Below are 17489 nucleotides of genomic sequence, written 5' to 3' on the forward strand. Positions count from 1 at the left end.
GTGAAGGGGGGTGTGGTGCCGGTGAGGGGGAAGGCAGGTGATCCGAACGATGTCGCTGAGGGTCCTTGCGCACCAGGGTTAGAAGTGGTGACGTTTTGCCTAGGCAGCGGGAGGCCGTTAAAAAAGCTGGAGCACGGGAAGATCGGAATGTAATTTTGGAAACCCAACTGTGGCGGCTTCGTGGAGGATGGGGATGAGGTTGGGAAGGGGATGAGATGAGAGATGAGAGCACATAGAGGCTGTGTACGAACCGCGTGTGTGGTACGAGCCAAAGCTGGAGCAAGGACGGCAGAGAGGAAGAGTTAAGACACACTCGAGAATTAAAATGGAACGGATTTGTGAACATTTGGGCTGAGTGGGACAATTGAGAGAGAAGAAAAAATTAAGAATGACTCCCAAGTTCCTGGATTGGATGACTCAGGGTATAACAAAGCTGTTAGCTGTCGTAGGAATGTATGCAAAGGAGCAGACCTGGGGAGGTGAAGAGGAGGAAGACAGTGAATCAAATTTTGGACATTTCGTTTCCTTGTGTGAAATAATAAGAAATAGGTATATTTGGCTCTGCCCCCAGTGCCTGCACAGAGCTCCTAAAACCCTGGTGGATTCCTAAGCAATAACAGCACAGGGGTGTCTCTTGTTCTCTTGAGGTGATGCCACGTGGGCTTCCGGATGCCTCCTGGACGGGAGCTGGTCACCAAAGAGACAAGCCACAATTGGAAGCTTGAATTTTCACCACCACCCGACCCTCCACCTCCCATTCTCCGGGGAGGAGAGGGGTGTTGAAAATAGAGTTAATAATTGACCATTCTTCTCTGAGAAAGCGCTCCATGAAAATGCCAGCAGTATGGGATTTGGGAGTTTCCAGATTAGTGAACCAGAATGCTTCCATATGCCACTGGCCGGGCCCCATGAGGACAGAAGCTCCTTTGTTGGAAACCTTGCCCTGTTTATCTCCATCAGGTTTTTGCTTTGTATCCTTTGTAATAAACCAGTAGTCTAGTGAGTAAACTGGTTTCCTATGAGCCTCTCCAGGAATTTTTTTTTTATTGAGCTATAATTGGCATACAACATTTATCTTAGTTTCAGGTATACATCGCAGTGGCTTCACATTTTATCACCACAATGTCTAGTTAACATCCATCGCCATACGTAGTTACAGAATGTTTTCTTGTGACGAGGACTTTTAAGATCTATTCGCTTAGCAAGTTTCATTATAGTATTATTAACTATAGTCGCCATGCTGTGCTTTACACCCCCAGGAACAACCTATTTCATAACTGGGAGTTTGTACCTTTTGACCCACTTTATTCCATTTTGCCCACCGTACACCCCACCGCCTCTGGCAACTACCAGTCTGTTCTCTGTATCTGAGAACTTAGTTTTGGATTGTTTTTTGGTTTTGTTTTTAGATTCTACACGTAAGTGAAATCAGATGGTATTTGTCTTTCTCTGTCTGGCTTCTTTCATTTAGCATAATGCCCTCAAAGTCCATCCATGTTGTTGCAAATGGCAAGATTTCATTCTTTTTTTTTTATGGCCAAATAATACTTCATTTTGTGTGTGTGTGTGTGTGTGTGTGTGTGTGTGTGTATGTGTGTGTGTGTGTGTGTATACATATATACATGTATGTATATATATACATATATATACATATATACATATATATACATATATACATATACATCTATATATACATATATACATATATATACATATATGTATATATACACACATATACACACACACACACACACACACACATATACATACACATACAGCAATAGTCATTCATCGGTGGACACTTAGGTTGTTTCCGTATCTTGGCTATTGTAAATAATGCCACAGGGAACGTTGAGGCGCCAACCCCTCAAGTTGGTGGGGTTTTTTTTCCAGTAAATACTCAGAATTGTTAGATCATACATTAGTTCCATTTTTTAAGTTTTTGAGAAACCTCCATAGTGTTTACCGTGGTGGCTACATCGGTTCACATTCCCACCCAGTACACAAGGGTTCCCTTTGCTCCGTATCCTCACCAACACTTTGTCTTTTGATTATACCTATTCTAACAGGTGTGAGATGATATCTCATTGTGGTTTTGATTTGCATTTCTCTCGTGATTAATGATGTGAAACACCTTTTTTCTTTTTAAAAAATTCTTTTGAGAGAGGGAGAGAACATGAATGGTGGCAGGGGTGGGTGGTGCAGAGGGAGGAGAGAGGATTGTAAGCAGGCTTTACACCCAGCATGGAGCCCAACACCAGGCTCAGTCTCACAACCATGAGATCATGACTTGAGCTGAAGTCAAGAGACAGATGCTCAACTGACTGAGCCACCCAGGCTCCCCTTTTCAGATTTTCATTTGGATTTTAGTTAGTTAACTAACATACAGTGCAATATTGGTTTCAGGAGTACAATTTAGTGATTCGTCACTTAGATACAACACCCAGTGCTCATCACAGGTGCCCTCCTTAGTACGCATCACTCATCTAGCCCATTCCCCACCCACCTCCCTCCATCAACCCTCAGTTTGTTCTCTATCTTTAAGAATCTCTTATGGTTTGTTTCCTCTCTCTTTTTTTCGTCCTCCCATATGTTCATGTGTTTTGTTTCTTAAATTCCACATATGAGTGAAGTCACATGGTATTTGTCTTTCTCTGACTGACTTCACTCTAGCTCCATCCGCATCGTTGCAAATGGCAAGATTTCATTCTTTTTGACGGCTGACTAATATTCTGTTGTGTATGTATACCACATCTTTTTTATCCATTCTTCAGTTGATGGGCACTCGGGCTCTTTCCATAGTTTGGCTATTGTTGATAGCACGGCTGTAAACAATGGGGTGGTGCATGTGCCCCTTCAAATCTGTATTTTTGAATCCTTTGGGTAAATACCTGGTAGTGCAGTTGCAGGATCGTAGGGTAGTTCTACTTTAACTTTTTGAGGAACCTCCATACTGTTTTCCAGAGGGGCTGCACCAGTGTGCATTCCCACTAGCAGTGCAAAAGTGTTCCCCTTTCTCCACATCCTCACCAACATGTTGTTTCCTGAGTTGTTCTTTTTAGCCATTCTGACAGGTGTGAGGTGGTATCTCATTGTGGTTTTGATTTGTATTTTCCTTGATGATAAGTGATGTTGAGCATCTTTTCATGTGTCTGTTAGCCATCTGGATGTCTTCGTTGGAAAAATGTCTATTCCTGTCTTTTGCCCATTTCTTCACTGGATTGTTTTTTGGGTGTTGAGTTTGTTAAGTTCTTTATCAATTTGGGGTATTAACCCTTTATCAGAGATGTCATTAGCAAATGTCTTCTCCCATTTTGCATTTTAGTTTTGTTGATTGGTGAAATACCTTTTGTGTACCTATTGGCCACTCGTATGTCTTCTTTGGAAAGCTGTTGATTCAGATCTTCTCACTTTTTAAAATCGGGGGTTTTTTTTGCTATTGAATTGTAGGAGTTCTTTATTTATTTTGGATATCAGCCCCTTTTCATTTTGTTGATGGTTTCTTTTGCTGTGCAGAAGCTTTTAGTTTGATGTAGTCCCATTTGTTCATTTTCGCTTTTGTTGCTTTTGCTTTTGGTGTCAGATCCAAAAAAAATCATCACCCAGACCGATGTCAGGGAGCTTACTGCCTATATGTTCTTCTCCTCCTGTTCTTCTAGGCATTTTATGGTTTCAGGTCTTAGGTTCAAGTCTTTAATCCATTTTGAGTTAATTTTGTGTATGGTAAAAGGAAGTGGTCCAGTTTCATTCTTCTGCATGTGGCTGTCTAGTTCTCCCAACAGCATTTATGGAAGAGACTGTCCTTTCCGCAGTGTATATTCTTCTGCCCTAGCAAATTAGTCAGACCCCAGGAAGGGCTTATAGAAACCTCTTGAGTTTTAAGCCAGTCCATGAGAAGCCCAGGTGACCACCTAGACTTACAACTGGCATGTGAATTGGAGCACAGTCTTGTGGGACTAAGACTTTTTTTCCCCTTAAGTTTTTAATCTTTCTAATTTTATTTTATTTATTTTACTTTTTTGAGATTCTATTTTTAAGTAATCTCTATACCCAATATGGGGCTTGAATTTACAACCCCAAGATCAAGATGTCACATGCTGTACAAACTGAGCCAGCCAGGCTCCCTTAATCTTTCTTATTTATTTTTTTATTTCTAATTTTATTTTTTAAATTTACATCCAAATTAGTTGGCATATAGTGCAACAATGATTTCAGGAGTAGATTCCTTAATCCCCTTACCCATTTAGCCCATCCCCTCTCCCACAACCCTTCCAGTAACCCTCTGTTCTCCATATTTAAGAGTCTCTTATGTTTTGTCCCCCTCCCTGTTTTTATATTATTTTTGTTTCCCTTCCCTTGTGTTCATCTGTCTGTGTCTTAAAGTCCTCATATGAGTGAAGTCATATGATATTTGTCTTTCTCTGACTAATTTGACTTAGCATAATACTCTCTAGTTGCATCCGCGTAGTTGCAAATGGCAAGATTTCATTCTTTTTTTTTTTTTTTTTAAGATTTCATTCTTTTTGATTGCCGAGTAATACTCCATTGTGTGTATATACACACCACATCTTCTTTATCCATTCATCCATCGATGGACATTTGGGCTCTTTCCATACTTTGGCTATTGTTGATAGTGCTGCTATAAACATGGGGGTGCATGTGTCCCTTTGAAACAGCACAGTTGTATCCCTTGGATAAATGCCTAGAAATGCAATTGCTGGGTCGTAGGGTAGTTTTATTTTTAGTTTTTTGAGGAACCTCCATACCATTTTCCAGAGTGGCTGCACAAGTTTGCGTTCTTGTGGGACTGAGACTTTAACTTTTGGAGTCTGGTGCTGTCTCTGGGTAGATAGTGTCAGAACTGAGTTGAATTGTAGAATACCCAGCCGGTGTCCCAAGAATTACAGTTCTACACAGTGGAATTTGATACAAAGTCTTACCTTGACAGGAACATCCAGGGGTAAATGTTGACCGGTCATTTAGGTGCTGAGGTCTACAGCCTAGGAGAGAAGTATGGACCGGAAGTATGGATTTGATTATTACAGGTTCATTCAAGGAGAACATGGAGACGAAGGTGATCAGAAAACCAGTTGTAAAAGCTCGATGCATCCAGGAAATAGTAAAAGATTCAGAGCCTAGGTTCATGGCAATGAACAGGGATATTGAAGTCTGGAAAGGTAGATTGGAGGGCAGATTATTAATAACAAGTAGATGACATTGATTGGTCTCTGACACTGTGTCAGGCTCCGTGGCGAGCATGACTGTGGGTTATCCCATTTACTTTTCACAACCCAGTGGAAGAGGGCTGCTCTCTCCATTCTACAGAGGAAGCTCAGAGAGGTGAGATGACGTGCCCAAAGTCTCACGTCTAATGACGTCTAAGTCTCACGTCTAATTGCGATCCATATTTTAACCCCAGAAACCTGACCCTACTTCGCACTCAGCCAGTACACCATACTCCATTCAGTTACAAAGGGTCTTAGCAAACCCAGGAGTTTGGGTTTTGTCAGAGAGGCAAGCAGGCTTTGCTGCAGTGTTCTGCTTGTTTTTAAAAAAATTTTCAAATCAGTAAGACATTCACACAACTCACAATTTTTAAAAAATATTAGAAAGATTATAAGAAAAGTTTCCCCCTCATCTCTCCATTCCTTCTCCTTCCTCCCAGTGGTCATCTCTGTTAGTAATTTCTTTATGTCCTTTTTTGTATCAATACGAATGTATATTTTTATTTAACTCTGCCACTTTATAATACATATGTCATACTGTACGTACTTTTGCATCCTCTTCTTTTACCTGATATGTCTTAGAAATCTATTATCATATAAAGAGCTGCTTCATTCTTTTGTTGCTTTACCAGCTGTACAGTGCTCTGTTGTATGGATCTGCCATGACTCATTTAAGCAGACCTTTATTGGACATACAAGTTCCAGTATTTTTTTACAACCAGTGTTGCCCAGAATTAACATGTACACATGTATAACTTCATACATGATCAAATATATCCAGAAGCGAAAGCGCCGGGTCAAAGGGCACATGTACTTTTACATAGATGTTGACCAGTTTACGTTCCCAGTAGTGATGCGTGAGAACCCCTCTTTTCCATTAGCATCAGCAACAGCATGTTACCGAGCTTTGGCTTGTGTGTCGTCTTTTCATTTGCTTAAGAGCCGTTTGTATTTTCTTTTAGCTGTCTTTGTGTATCCTTTGCTCATTTTCAGCTCTGCCACTGCTCTTACCAAATTATCGGAGCTCATACATAGGGAAGACAGCCCTTTGTGATACGAGATATAAATATTTTTCCCAGTTCTTTTTTTTGACTTTGCTTATGGTATCATTTTGCGTTATAGAAATTTTTTGTTTGTTTTTAATGTGATCGATCCATCTTTTCTTACAGATTTTCTGATTTTGAATCATAGTTAGCCTTGCTTGCTCGAAGATTATGGAAGAATTCCGCCTTTTTAATTTTAAGTACTTTTATAGTTTTATTTTTCACATTTAACTTTTTGACATAGTTAGAATTTACCCTGGTGTGTGGATGAAGTATGGCCCCAGCTGTTTGTGTCATTTTTCTGGGTGGCTGTCACTTGTCCCATTAGTTATCCCAGCTTACGACAGCGGTGGTCTTTTTCCCCCTGAAATAAATTTTCGTTTGTATGTGTTTCAGTTTCTGGACTTCCTGTTCTGTTCCTGTCTGTTCATGAGTTGATCTATGGTTTAATTATTGAGGTGTCATGGTATGTTTTGAGAGGGTTAGTCCCGCTCTTTGAGATTTATTTTAAGAGTTTGCTAATAGTTTTTTTCTTTTTCCTTATTACCTTAAAAATCGTCTTATCCAGTTACCCTCTAAAAGATCTGTTGGTATTTCCTTATTTTGTTTTGTTTTGTTTTGTTTGGAGAGAGAAGAGCACACAAGAGAGCATGAGCGTGCAAGTGGGGGAGGGGCAGGGAAAAGGAGGGAGAGAACCCCAAGCAGGCTCCGGGCTGCCAGCACAGAGCCCGACATGGGACTTGATCTCATGAACCGTGAGATCATGGCCTGAGCCAAAATCAAGAGTTGGACACTTAACCAGCTGAGCCACCTAGGTGCCCTGATCTGCTCGTATTTCTGATGGGATCAAGTTAAATTTATAAGTTTATATTTTTATAATTATAAACATTATATATGTGGTATATTGTTCAATTAATTCAACTATTCTTTACCTAGAGATGTTTTTAAGGTACAAGAGTGATATAATCAGCTTTGTGGGTGGGCGTGGAGTGGTTTTATTTCTATGGAGTGTGTGCTGTGCTGGGGGCTGGAATTACCAGAATGTTTGATTGCTTTCCATCTCTTTAGGGACACGTGTGCGTGAGAACATGAACAGTTATTGAAGGAGTATGTGAAGGGGCTACATGGAGGAAATTAGCTCATTTGATGGCTATATTTAATAGTGATGGAGGGCCAAGAAAACATCACTTACCTTTTAGATTTGGTGTTTTAAACTTTTTAAAAATATTTTCTTTAATGTTTACTTATTTTTGAAAGAGAGAGGGAGAGAGAGAGCGCGTGCCAGCAGGGGAGCGGCAGAGAGAGAGGGAGACAGAGAATCCCAAGCAGGCTCCAGGCCCTGAGCTGTCAGCGCAGAGCCCGACGTGGGGCTCGAACTCACGGACCGTGAGATCATGACCTGAGCCGAAGTCGGAAGCTCAACTGACTGAGCCACCCAAGTGCCCCTAAACTTTTTATTTATTTACTTTTTAATAATTTTGTTTTAAGTTTATTTATTTTGAGAGAGAGAAGGAGAGCAAGTGGGGCAGGGTCAGAGAGAGGGAGAGAGAGACAATCCCCAGCAGGCTCTGCACGCTCAGCACAGAGCCTGATGTGGGGCTCGAACTCACAAAGCATGAGATCATGACCTGAGCTGAAGTCAAGAGTCAGACGCCTAGCCAACTGAGCCACCCCGGTGCCCCTAAACTTCTTATTTTGAAATAATTTTAGATTTATACAAAGGTTGCAGAGATGGTCCAGAGTCCCCCAGATTCCTTAAACACTTTTCAACCATTGGAGAATAGGGTGCAGACATGAATACGCTAGTGAATGAGGACTTCAGTATTTCCCAAGCACCAGAACACCCTCCTACACAGCTGCATTCAGTCGGCAACATCAGATTATTTGCCGTTGATGCGGCATCAGCGTCTAACACACAGACGTTGTTCACATTTCGCCACTTTCCCTGTAATGTCCAGAACTCCGTCTAGGATCGTGTGTTGTGTTAGTTGTCATTTTAGCTTCACTCTCCTTGTTTTTTCATGACTTTGAACATTTGGTAACAGTGCAGGCCAGTTACTTTATAGAATCTCTCTCTTTTTTTAATGTTTGTTTATTTATTTTGAGAGGGAGCACCCACGCACACGAGCTGGAGAGGGACAGAGAAAGAGAGAGAATCCTAAGCAGGCTCCGCATCTCCAGCGCAGAGCCCAATGCGGGGTTTGAACTCACGAACCCTGAGATCATGACCTGAGCTAAGATCAAGAGCCAGACATTTAACTGACTGAGCCACCTAGGTGTTCCTATAGAGTATCTCTTAATTTGAGTTTGTCTGATATTTCCTCATGATTTAAAAGTTTGAGTGGGAATACCAGAGAAGTGCTATTGTGCTCTTCTCGGTACGTCGTATCAGGAGGCACATGATGTAGATTTGTTGCTGTGCCCCATTACAGGTGAGGTTAACTTTTTTAATGTTTATTTTTGAGAGAGCAGAGAGAGAGAACATGTGTGAACGGGGCAGAGAGAGGGGGATAGAGGATCCCAAGCGGGCTCTGCGCTGACAGCAGAGAGCCGGAGGTAGGGTTTGAACTCACGAACCGTGAGATCATGACCTAAGCCAAAGTTGGACACTTAACCGACTGAACCACCCAGGCGCCCCGGTGATGTTAACTTTTATCACTTCATGGTAGGCATCTGTAAGCTTCCTCCAGTGTAAAGTTAGTATTTTATACTTATTAGCAATTACTGAATACTTTATTGTGAGGTGCTCTAGAACTGTAAATATTCTATCCTCATCGAACTTTTACCCACCAGTTTTGTTTGACATTCATTGATAGTTCTTGCCTGAATCAGTTACTACTGTGATAGTTGTCAAATAGTTATTTGCTAATTTTATCATTCTTTCTAGACTTAATAGTCTCCATTCTGTTAAAGGGCAGAATTCTCCCCCGGTGACCAACATTGATTTAGTTATTTGTTGATATTACTATGAACTCTCAGACTCTTAATTTACTCAGAGTTATAATTTGTTGTTACTTCTTTGATGCTCCAACTGTCCCAGATTTGACCAGTGGGTTTTGGAATGTCCCCATCATTCTCTGAGTGCTTCCCACCTGGCATAGCAACATGACCCAGATCCGTCTCGTACTTTCCCTGCCCCCACCCTAGAGTCACCTGTTTCTCCAAGGAGCCCTCGGTCCTTTTAAGATAGTAGTAAAATGGTATTTAGAAACTAGTATGGGAGTGCTAAGTGTGCTCATTACTGCTTGCTTATCGTTTCCAGGTTTTTTCTCTTGAGGGGCAGAGGTCGGAAAGCTGTGTACACACACACGTCTGTGTAAATATGCATGTATACACTCACAAACATCTGTGTGTTTTTCTATACCTGTGTGTTAAAGCTCTCAAACCAGGAGTTCCAATTCTGATTCAACACCACAAGATTTATTCTGGTTTTCTCCCTTTCTGTGTGTTAATCTCCCTTCTCCATCTGAGAACCCTGGTTCCCATTATCCTCAGTGTATTTATTTGTGCTACACCCCACTCCCACCCCCATGTACCCAGACTCCCAGCCCATAGCCTGACCCCGTGCAGGCCCACTCCCCCTCCCCTGGGCGCTCCGGCCAGTGTCAGCCCTGACCGAAGAGAAGAGGGCGTGACTTTTCTTTACTTAAAGTGAGTTCGGAAAGATACTTGTGACACCACTTGACTCCTGGGAGAGGGACTGGCTAGCAGGGACACAGAGGGCAAGGAACTGTTTCAAAGACGTCCTTTTGTGCCTTCCGACATTGTTTTCTCACCGTGTGCCTTTATTACCTGTATAGAAAATAAATGGATGTTTAAATATTCAGGATCATTGTTCTCACAGTATTTGTTCACTTAGCTGCTCCCTTTGACATCGTCGGGGAGAACTTGGAGTCTTCCTTTCTTCCTTAAGTGTATTTGCCTCCTTTCTCCGCTTCAGGAAATAACACTTGTTTCTACGGGAAGTGTTACTACTGCCGAGAAACAGAGCCAGCTTGTGCCGATGGAGACACAATGGAGGGGTCTGTCACGCTGTGGCTTCCGGATGTGTGGCCTCTGCAGAAACACCGACACCCGTGGGGCAGGACTTACCGAGAGGGCAAACTGGCCAGGTGCGTGCTCCTGTGGCCGGGCCGCCACCTCGTTCTGGCCTGTGCCCGGCCAGCCGCCGCGCCGTGTAGGAGCCAGGGCTTCCGTCCAGGACCACACAGGGCTGGGAGGTGAGGGTTGGGGGCAGCCCGCCAGGCGGGGACGTCTCTTCTCTGTGTTTGAAACGGCGCCAGGTAGAGCGCGGGCGCCCGGTAAATACCCCCGGCGGTGCCCCTCGCCTCCAGGTGGGAGTACGACGAGAGCTACTGCGACGCCGTGAAGAAAACGTCCCCTTACGACTCCGGCCCGCGCCTCCTGGACATCATCGACACCGCAGTCTTCGATTACCTGATCGGCAACGCTGACCGCCATCACTATGAGAGTTTTCAAGACGACGAAGGCGCTAGCATGCTCATCCTTCTCGATAATGCCAAAAGGTAGGGCCACGCGGCTATCCTCGTCAGTTCGGGGAGTCTGCGCGTACAAGGGCGCGTTCGCGGGTGCCCCGGAAAACGTCCGGAACGCGGTCGCCAGAAGGCGTCCTTCCCGTTTTTGGTCAGGGTCTTCGCCCTTGGCGCCCATCCTTCCATCTGTACGCCCTCCACCCTCAGGGGTCTGAGGGCTTTAAAAAGTGGAGAAGTGGGGTTTTTCCGTAGGAGGCAAAGACTATGATTCTCAACACAGACTGCGGGACAACAGGGGGGTTTTTCCAGAACCACTTCTCATTCATTCTGAATTACTGCTAAGATCATTTTTACATCTGCTTGGAATCACTGTTAGCCTTCCGAGCAGCTTCTCCTGTCTGAATCTGGCCATCTGCTTTCTTGTAGGAATAGATGAGCCAGCCCTGCTCTGATTGGTGATTTGAAGTAGAGCAAGTGGGAATCATGTGACCAGCGTTTATTTCTCTTCCCACCCTTTAAAGCCTTTCTAGGTTTCGGGGTCTTCAGGCCCTCCCTTTGGTCCCCGGGCTCCACCCTGTGTTATGTGGTTATGCCTCAGCACCTTGCCGTAGCTGGCTTCTAGAAGAGAGGAGCCTTGTAGATGAGCGCGTTTGTTGTTGGATACTGCGGTACAGGCTGTTAGGGATCCCATGTCTAATTGGTCATGCCCTGTTTATTTTTAATTTAAGTGATTTGAGCCGTGGGAGCATGAAATTATCTAGGATCACATTTGGGTTTTCTTAGAGAATTTGCTCTTGCCCTGATGCTAAGCGGGGAACTGGTGCCACTAACTAATTCACTAAGTATTAATTTAATTTTCAGCTTTGGGAACCCGTCTCTGGATGAGAGAAGCATTCTTGCCCCCCTCTATCAGTGTTGCATGTAAGTTACACACATCAAATACATCGGCCAGTGTTGTCTTCCTCTCCAGGCTCAGGGAACGGTACAGTAATTTCCTTGGCCTTAAGACTTCCTAATACCTGACCAAGTGCTTTTTATGCTTTTCCAACCCAGAACCCCTGGAATTCAAAAGTCATTGCAAATTTTGTATGAATAGAAATTTTCAGTCTGTTCAATAATACATATTCACATTTGTTTTACTATCAGAAAATAGTCCTCTGTCCAGCAAAAATCTAGTACAGTCTGCATCCCTGGCTGCTGTATTGTTTACCTTGGGGTTTGAGGTCCTCTCACTTCCTCACTACAGACCACCTGAAGTTTGCATATCTCGATTTGTTTTTTTTTTTTTTAATGTTTATTTTTGAGACAGAGAGAGACAGAGCATGAACAAGGGAGGGTCAGAGAGAGGGAGACACAGAATCTGAAACAGGCTCCAGGCTCTGTGCTGTCAGCACAGAGCCCGACGCGGGGCTCGAACTCACGGACCGCGAGATCATGACCTGAGCCGAAGTCGGACGCTTAACCGGCTGAGCCACCCAGGCGCCCCTGCAAATCTCGATTTGAAGTTGTGTAAACCAGAAGTAACTTTTTTATAGTCACTTAGTAATTTATTTTTTTTTTAAGTCTGTATTAGAAAACAAAGAAATTAAAAGGTAAATCAAAATGAAAGAAAGAACCGGGCTCTCAGAGCTCCATTTCAGATTATTATTGCTGGTATTATTTGATTATTTTATTTTATTTTATTTTATTTTATTAAGTTTATTTATTTATTTTGAGAGAGAGCACACAAGCAGGGGAGGCGCAGAGACGGGGAGAGAGAGAGAGAATCCCAAGCAGGCTCCACGCTGTCCGCACAGAGCCTGATGCAGGGCTCAATCTACCAACCATGAGATCACGACCTGAGCCAAAATCAAGAATCCAACGCTTAACTGACTGAGCCACCCAGGTGTCTCTACATAATTTTTTTTTTTTTTAATTTTTATCTATTCACCTTGAGAGGGGCAGGGGAAGAGACAGCACGAGTCGGGGAGGAGCAGAGAGAGGGAGACAAAATCCCAAGCAGGCTCCGCGCTGCCAGTGCAGAATTCGGCGCGGGGCTCGATCTCACGAAACCTCGAGATCATGACCTGAGCTGAAACCGAGAGTCGGACTCTCAACCGACGGAGCCCCCCAGGCGCCCCAGTTATTTCTTGACTTTTGCCTACCAAGCCAGCTTTAAACTCCTTTTGATAGTAAGCGGTTTTATGTAATCTGCCTTAAAACTTTCTTGCAGCATTCGGGTTTCTACCTGGAACAGACTGAACTACCTAAAGAATGGTGTGCTGAAGTCTGCCTTAAAATCCGCCATGGCCCATGACCCCATCTCCCCCGTGCTGTCTGAGCCTCACCTGGACGCCGTGGACCAGCGGCTCCTGAGCGTCCTGGCCACCGTGAAGCAGTGCACTGACCAGTTTGGGGCGGACGCTGTGCTGGTGGAAGACAGGATGCCTCTTTCCCACTTGTAATTCGCCACACAAAATAAGTGAAACTACTTTTTACAAAGCTAGAGAAACAGCACAATCACTTCCAAATGGTATGAGATGGATTGGAAACGGCCAGCGGCAAGCTCTGGGTGACAGGGGACAGGGTGGCCTTGGATTCCTTTGGTGATTTCTGTAGGAGAAACTAAAGCAGAGACGACAGGTTGCAGGCCCCAGGAGCCTTCCCGCCAGACCACCCGACCCCCTCGGCATCTGCGCACCCCCGCGGTGGGCCTCCTGCTTGGTCCGTCCTAACTCACGCGCCAAAGGGTGGATCGAGGTGTGGCGCCTGGATGGGTTGATGCTGGGGCTGGTTCTGGAGCCTGTAGTTTGAGTTCATCTTCTAACCCTTTCTCCACACCTGTGGATTTTCTGAGAACACCTTGTAATCTCTTGAGTCCTTTTGTAACCAGGACTAGTCCAGTTGGGAGTTTTCCTGCCTCCTGAGGAGTAGCAGCCAGTAAGACCTGGCGTTCTGTTGAGCCCAAATAGCATGCTCTCCTGGGAGGGGTATGTTTTTAGGATAGAATTAGTGGGAAAGACAAAGGCAGGAAAGACGCTCGGGCTCCTTCCTAAGTGATTGGGTGGTAGTGTTCTTCGGGATAGTTTAGAGGAGGGAAGAAGGGGCAGAATCAGAATCGGAGAAGCCCCCCTGGCAGGTGCGTAAACGCAGACGTGACTCGAACCTCAGCGAGACCCGCATTCCCACAGTGGTGTCCCAGTTAACCTGGAAGTTGTCCAGGCGTGATTCTCTCACGGAGACTTTCTTTTTCCCTTTTGCCCCAAGCAGGCACATCTTTTCTAAATTAACAAAGCGAATTGAGGTGATACCTTGAATAAGAGTGAAGTTGCCTGTGATCTCTGCCATCCTGATTTCTTTTCGGAAATGAATTTCCACCTCAGCCTTTAAGGCATTTGGTCACCGAAGCCTCTGTTCCCGAGAGAATGGCAATGCTGTTTGTGCCTTTCTCATGAGAACGACCAGCTTGCTCCCGGAGCGGACGGTGCTCGTCCTGCTGGTGGCTGGACCTGTCCTGTGACTTGGGCCTTGCAGCAGAAGATTGGGAACAAAAATTTTAAGCATTCTGAGCCTTAAAATTAAGGAGGTCACCAGGGAGGGCCTTAAGATTTTGATTTATATCAAGCCCTAACGTCCTCATTTCATTTCATCGGGCGTTCTAAACCGGTGGTGTAGGATCGTTTTTCCGTGTCCTCTCACTGCCCATGACCCAGGCTCAGTGCGGTCTGTGTTCCTGCAGAGCGACTTGGACCCATAAGCAGTTGCGGTAAAGCACAGGGCCCGAGGGGGACAGGCTCGGTGCGCCCGCCCACCGGGGGACCCATCTCTCCTGCCTCTTGTCCGGGTGCCGGTCCAGCGTCTCACTTCTGTCAAGCAGGGACTGGTACTTAAAGCGTGTGGGCGAGCCGATTTAATGCCAGCCATCGGAGACCGGTGTCAGGCAGCCACCCTTTCGAAAACAGCCTAGAATGTATGCCCTGATTTTCTCGCATTGAAAGGCCGCTAAGTAACCTGTCACCACTTAACAACAGCATGAGGTCAGGATGCTTTTGTGCTTTGTATGTACGTTTCGAGACAGACACAAGAATGGGTTGGGCTCCTTAAAAAAGGAATTTAAGAAGACAGGTATTAGCACAAAACACTGAAGTCGGGTCAACAAAAGGAGGCCTTAGATTCCGATTTTTAAGGCCATTTACAGTGTGTATCAAGTGAAATTCACAGTTGAGCCTGAGAACACCTTGGGTAGTGCTGACCCAGAGTATCAGGGAGCTGGCCGGAGGCAGATGGCGGGAGGAGGCCGGCGCCGCCCGCGTGGGTGAATGTTAGTCGAACTAAATGACGGATCGGTGCTCCTGCAGACACGTGGCACCGGGAGTGTGTCCCAGTGGGATGGGCGAGAATTGATCTCGAACTGGGAACTTCATTCATAATGTTGAGGGTAGAAGATACTGCTAAGGAAAAAAGCAGGAGGGAGAGCTGCTTTGAAAATGTCACATCCTTTTTTTTCAAAACATTGCAGAAATGTTTAATTTCATTCTCTTTTCTGTTTTAAACTTCATGATCTTAAGAGGTGTTCAGATCTATCGTGGTTGAAGTCATATGCTAATAGGGTGGTCGTGACAAGACTCTTAGAACAGATTTATGTTCTAATCAGGATTGGATTAAGCTAGGAAAGCATGTTTAGGCACATCTTGGAAAAAACCAAGCATAGGCTTATAGCCCTAAAATTCAGAAAAACTAAATTCTCTTTGAAAATGGAGGTAGATATCTTTTCAAGTTCTGTGACCCTGTCCTCTTTGTGGTTTATTTAGCGCTATCATACTCAGACAAGTTGCTGAAAGTGTTCTCGGGCAGCCCGAGGTTGAGCGTGCCTGGGGGAACGTGTAAAGGTAGACATGGGTACGTTTTAATATTGTCAGACGAGGAGAATCAGGACTGCCTGCCATTTCCTTACCTCCTCCCACTTCCTAAATATGTTTCTTCCAGAGTTTGGGGAAATATGGGTATGGAAGTTACATTCTAAATTATTCTTTAATATGAGGTTATGTTGTGGGTTCGGATGTAAATAATTGTCTGTGCAAAACAAATTAATAGGATCTGATTTGCTCAGAGTTTTGTTCAATAATATATTAATAAGGCATTTCTCCCTGTTGCACTGAGGACTGATGTGTCAAATGAAATTTAAGGAGGAAATGGAAGAATTCAGGTACATCCATTGCATATTATTTTAGAAAAGATGAATCCTGTGTACGTGGCAATTTTCCAGTGTCACCTGAACAACGAATTCTCCCAAGGAAATTCATCTTTTCTTTTTCTTAAAAGAAAGGAAAAAAAAAAAAAAAGACTTCCGGCTTTCCCTTCCCATCCACCATATCCTTCAGCTTCCGTTCTCAATGGTCCCTGTATTCTTGTTTGACCAGTGACAGGAAAACAGCATCTGTCAGGGAGCTGTCTGGTAAGAGTTACCTTATGAGCTGGAGCTTCAGGAAACATGAGTAAAGGCGTACATATGTATATAATCGTAGATGTATTGTAGCAAGAAAAAAATGTATTTATTTTCACACAGGGAAGCACTGACTTATGTTGCTGAAGAACTTGAAGCTAGTGAAAGGTTCTCTTCTCAGTCTCTGAGAGTGGACCCCAAGTGACAAAGACCATTCACTGAGCAGGCGCCCGCTGAGCCGCTCCGCTGAGCCAGCCGTGGCTAGGCACACGAGCGAGCCACACAGACCTGACTTCGTGAAACCTATTGTCCGGGGAAGGCCAGGTTTTCTCCCTTCGATTCCTCAAGTCTGGGTTGCAAAGGCAGGGGCCGGGGACTCTACTGCCACAGGTTTCTAAGGAACCAAGGTGTTACAAGTACAAAATGATTGCGGTGGGGGGCGGGGAACTGGGAATAACTTACTGGGAAGCTAATTTATTTGCTAAAGAGGAGGTGTGGGAATCAGTACCCTCCGTTTTGATCTGCCAAGGATTTCCTCTCAGAGCTGTTGCACAAACAGAGGTGGGGCTTGGGAAGACACCAAACAAGACAGATATGCACCTAAATTTCTAATGTGTTCTATGGGTTTCAATTCTGAAAAAGAAATAAATAAAGATTTTATTAAGTATTGATGTAGCATCTTTTCCTCTGATTCCTTTTTTCCCCTTGTTTCAGGATACTTTCAGTGTTTTTCTGTTCCAATTTCCTGTTTTGTTAGGGGACAGAAAAAGATTACATCTTCTACACCCACGGAAACTTCCGCGGGGGCTGTTGCACGACATCCGACGAGTGAGACCTGTGCACTTCCTTACCAGTCTTCAAAAGGCCCATAGCAGGTTGTGACTCTACCAGAAGGTCCCATTAGATAATTCATAGGCGCTATTTGTATACTTAGTAGTTCAGTCCACTCTTGCAGCTTCTTTGGAAGTAAAGAATCACAAACCCTGAAGAACTTGTCAGTATGGTACCATACAGGCACGGAGAAGAGCCAGGGCCCCTGATTATTATTCTTAGGACACCCAGGTTTTTAACTTGGGAAATAGAAATCCAGCATCATAAACCTCAACTAGCTGAGGAGACGCTTTAAGGATTTTTTGCTTGCTTTGCCACAGTTTTGCGCCAGTTTTTGTCATGTGCATTTGGATAGCAGTGGGAGGCCCGGTCACTGACTGCCCCCCCGCACGTGATCCTCTTCCTGGTGAGATTCAGGCTTCGTTCTCAAGCGTGTCAGAAAGACTGGTATTAAAGCTTGAAAAAGACGACTGGG

General features: G+C 44.4%; 1 protein-coding gene across 4 annotated transcripts in view; it reads left to right on the plus strand.

The window, feature by feature from the left end:
• FAM20B (FAM20B glycosaminoglycan xylosylkinase) overlaps positions 1 to 16861 on the plus strand; it is a 43266-nt gene extending 26405 nt beyond the window's left edge. For all 4 annotated transcript variants that reach the window (XM_049634033.1, XM_049634032.1, XM_049634035.1 and 1 more), the window contains exons 5-8: positions 10209 to 10380; positions 10603 to 10794; positions 11623 to 11682; positions 12974 to 16861. In XM_049634033.1, coding sequence (XP_049489990.1) covers positions 10209 to 10380; positions 10603 to 10794; positions 11623 to 11682; positions 12974 to 13205 — 656 coding nt within the window. In that variant the 3' untranslated portion in view covers positions 13206 to 16861. The remainder of the gene's footprint in view (positions 1 to 10208; positions 10381 to 10602; positions 10795 to 11622; positions 11683 to 12973) is intronic.
• Positions 16862 to 17489: the final 628 nt, after the last annotated feature.

The sequence above is a fragment of the Panthera uncia genome, chromosome F1, assembly GCF_023721935.1.
Source record: "Panthera uncia isolate 11264 chromosome F1, Puncia_PCG_1.0, whole genome shotgun sequence".
NCBI classification, from domain to species: Eukaryota; Metazoa; Chordata; class Mammalia; order Carnivora; family Felidae; genus Panthera; species Panthera uncia.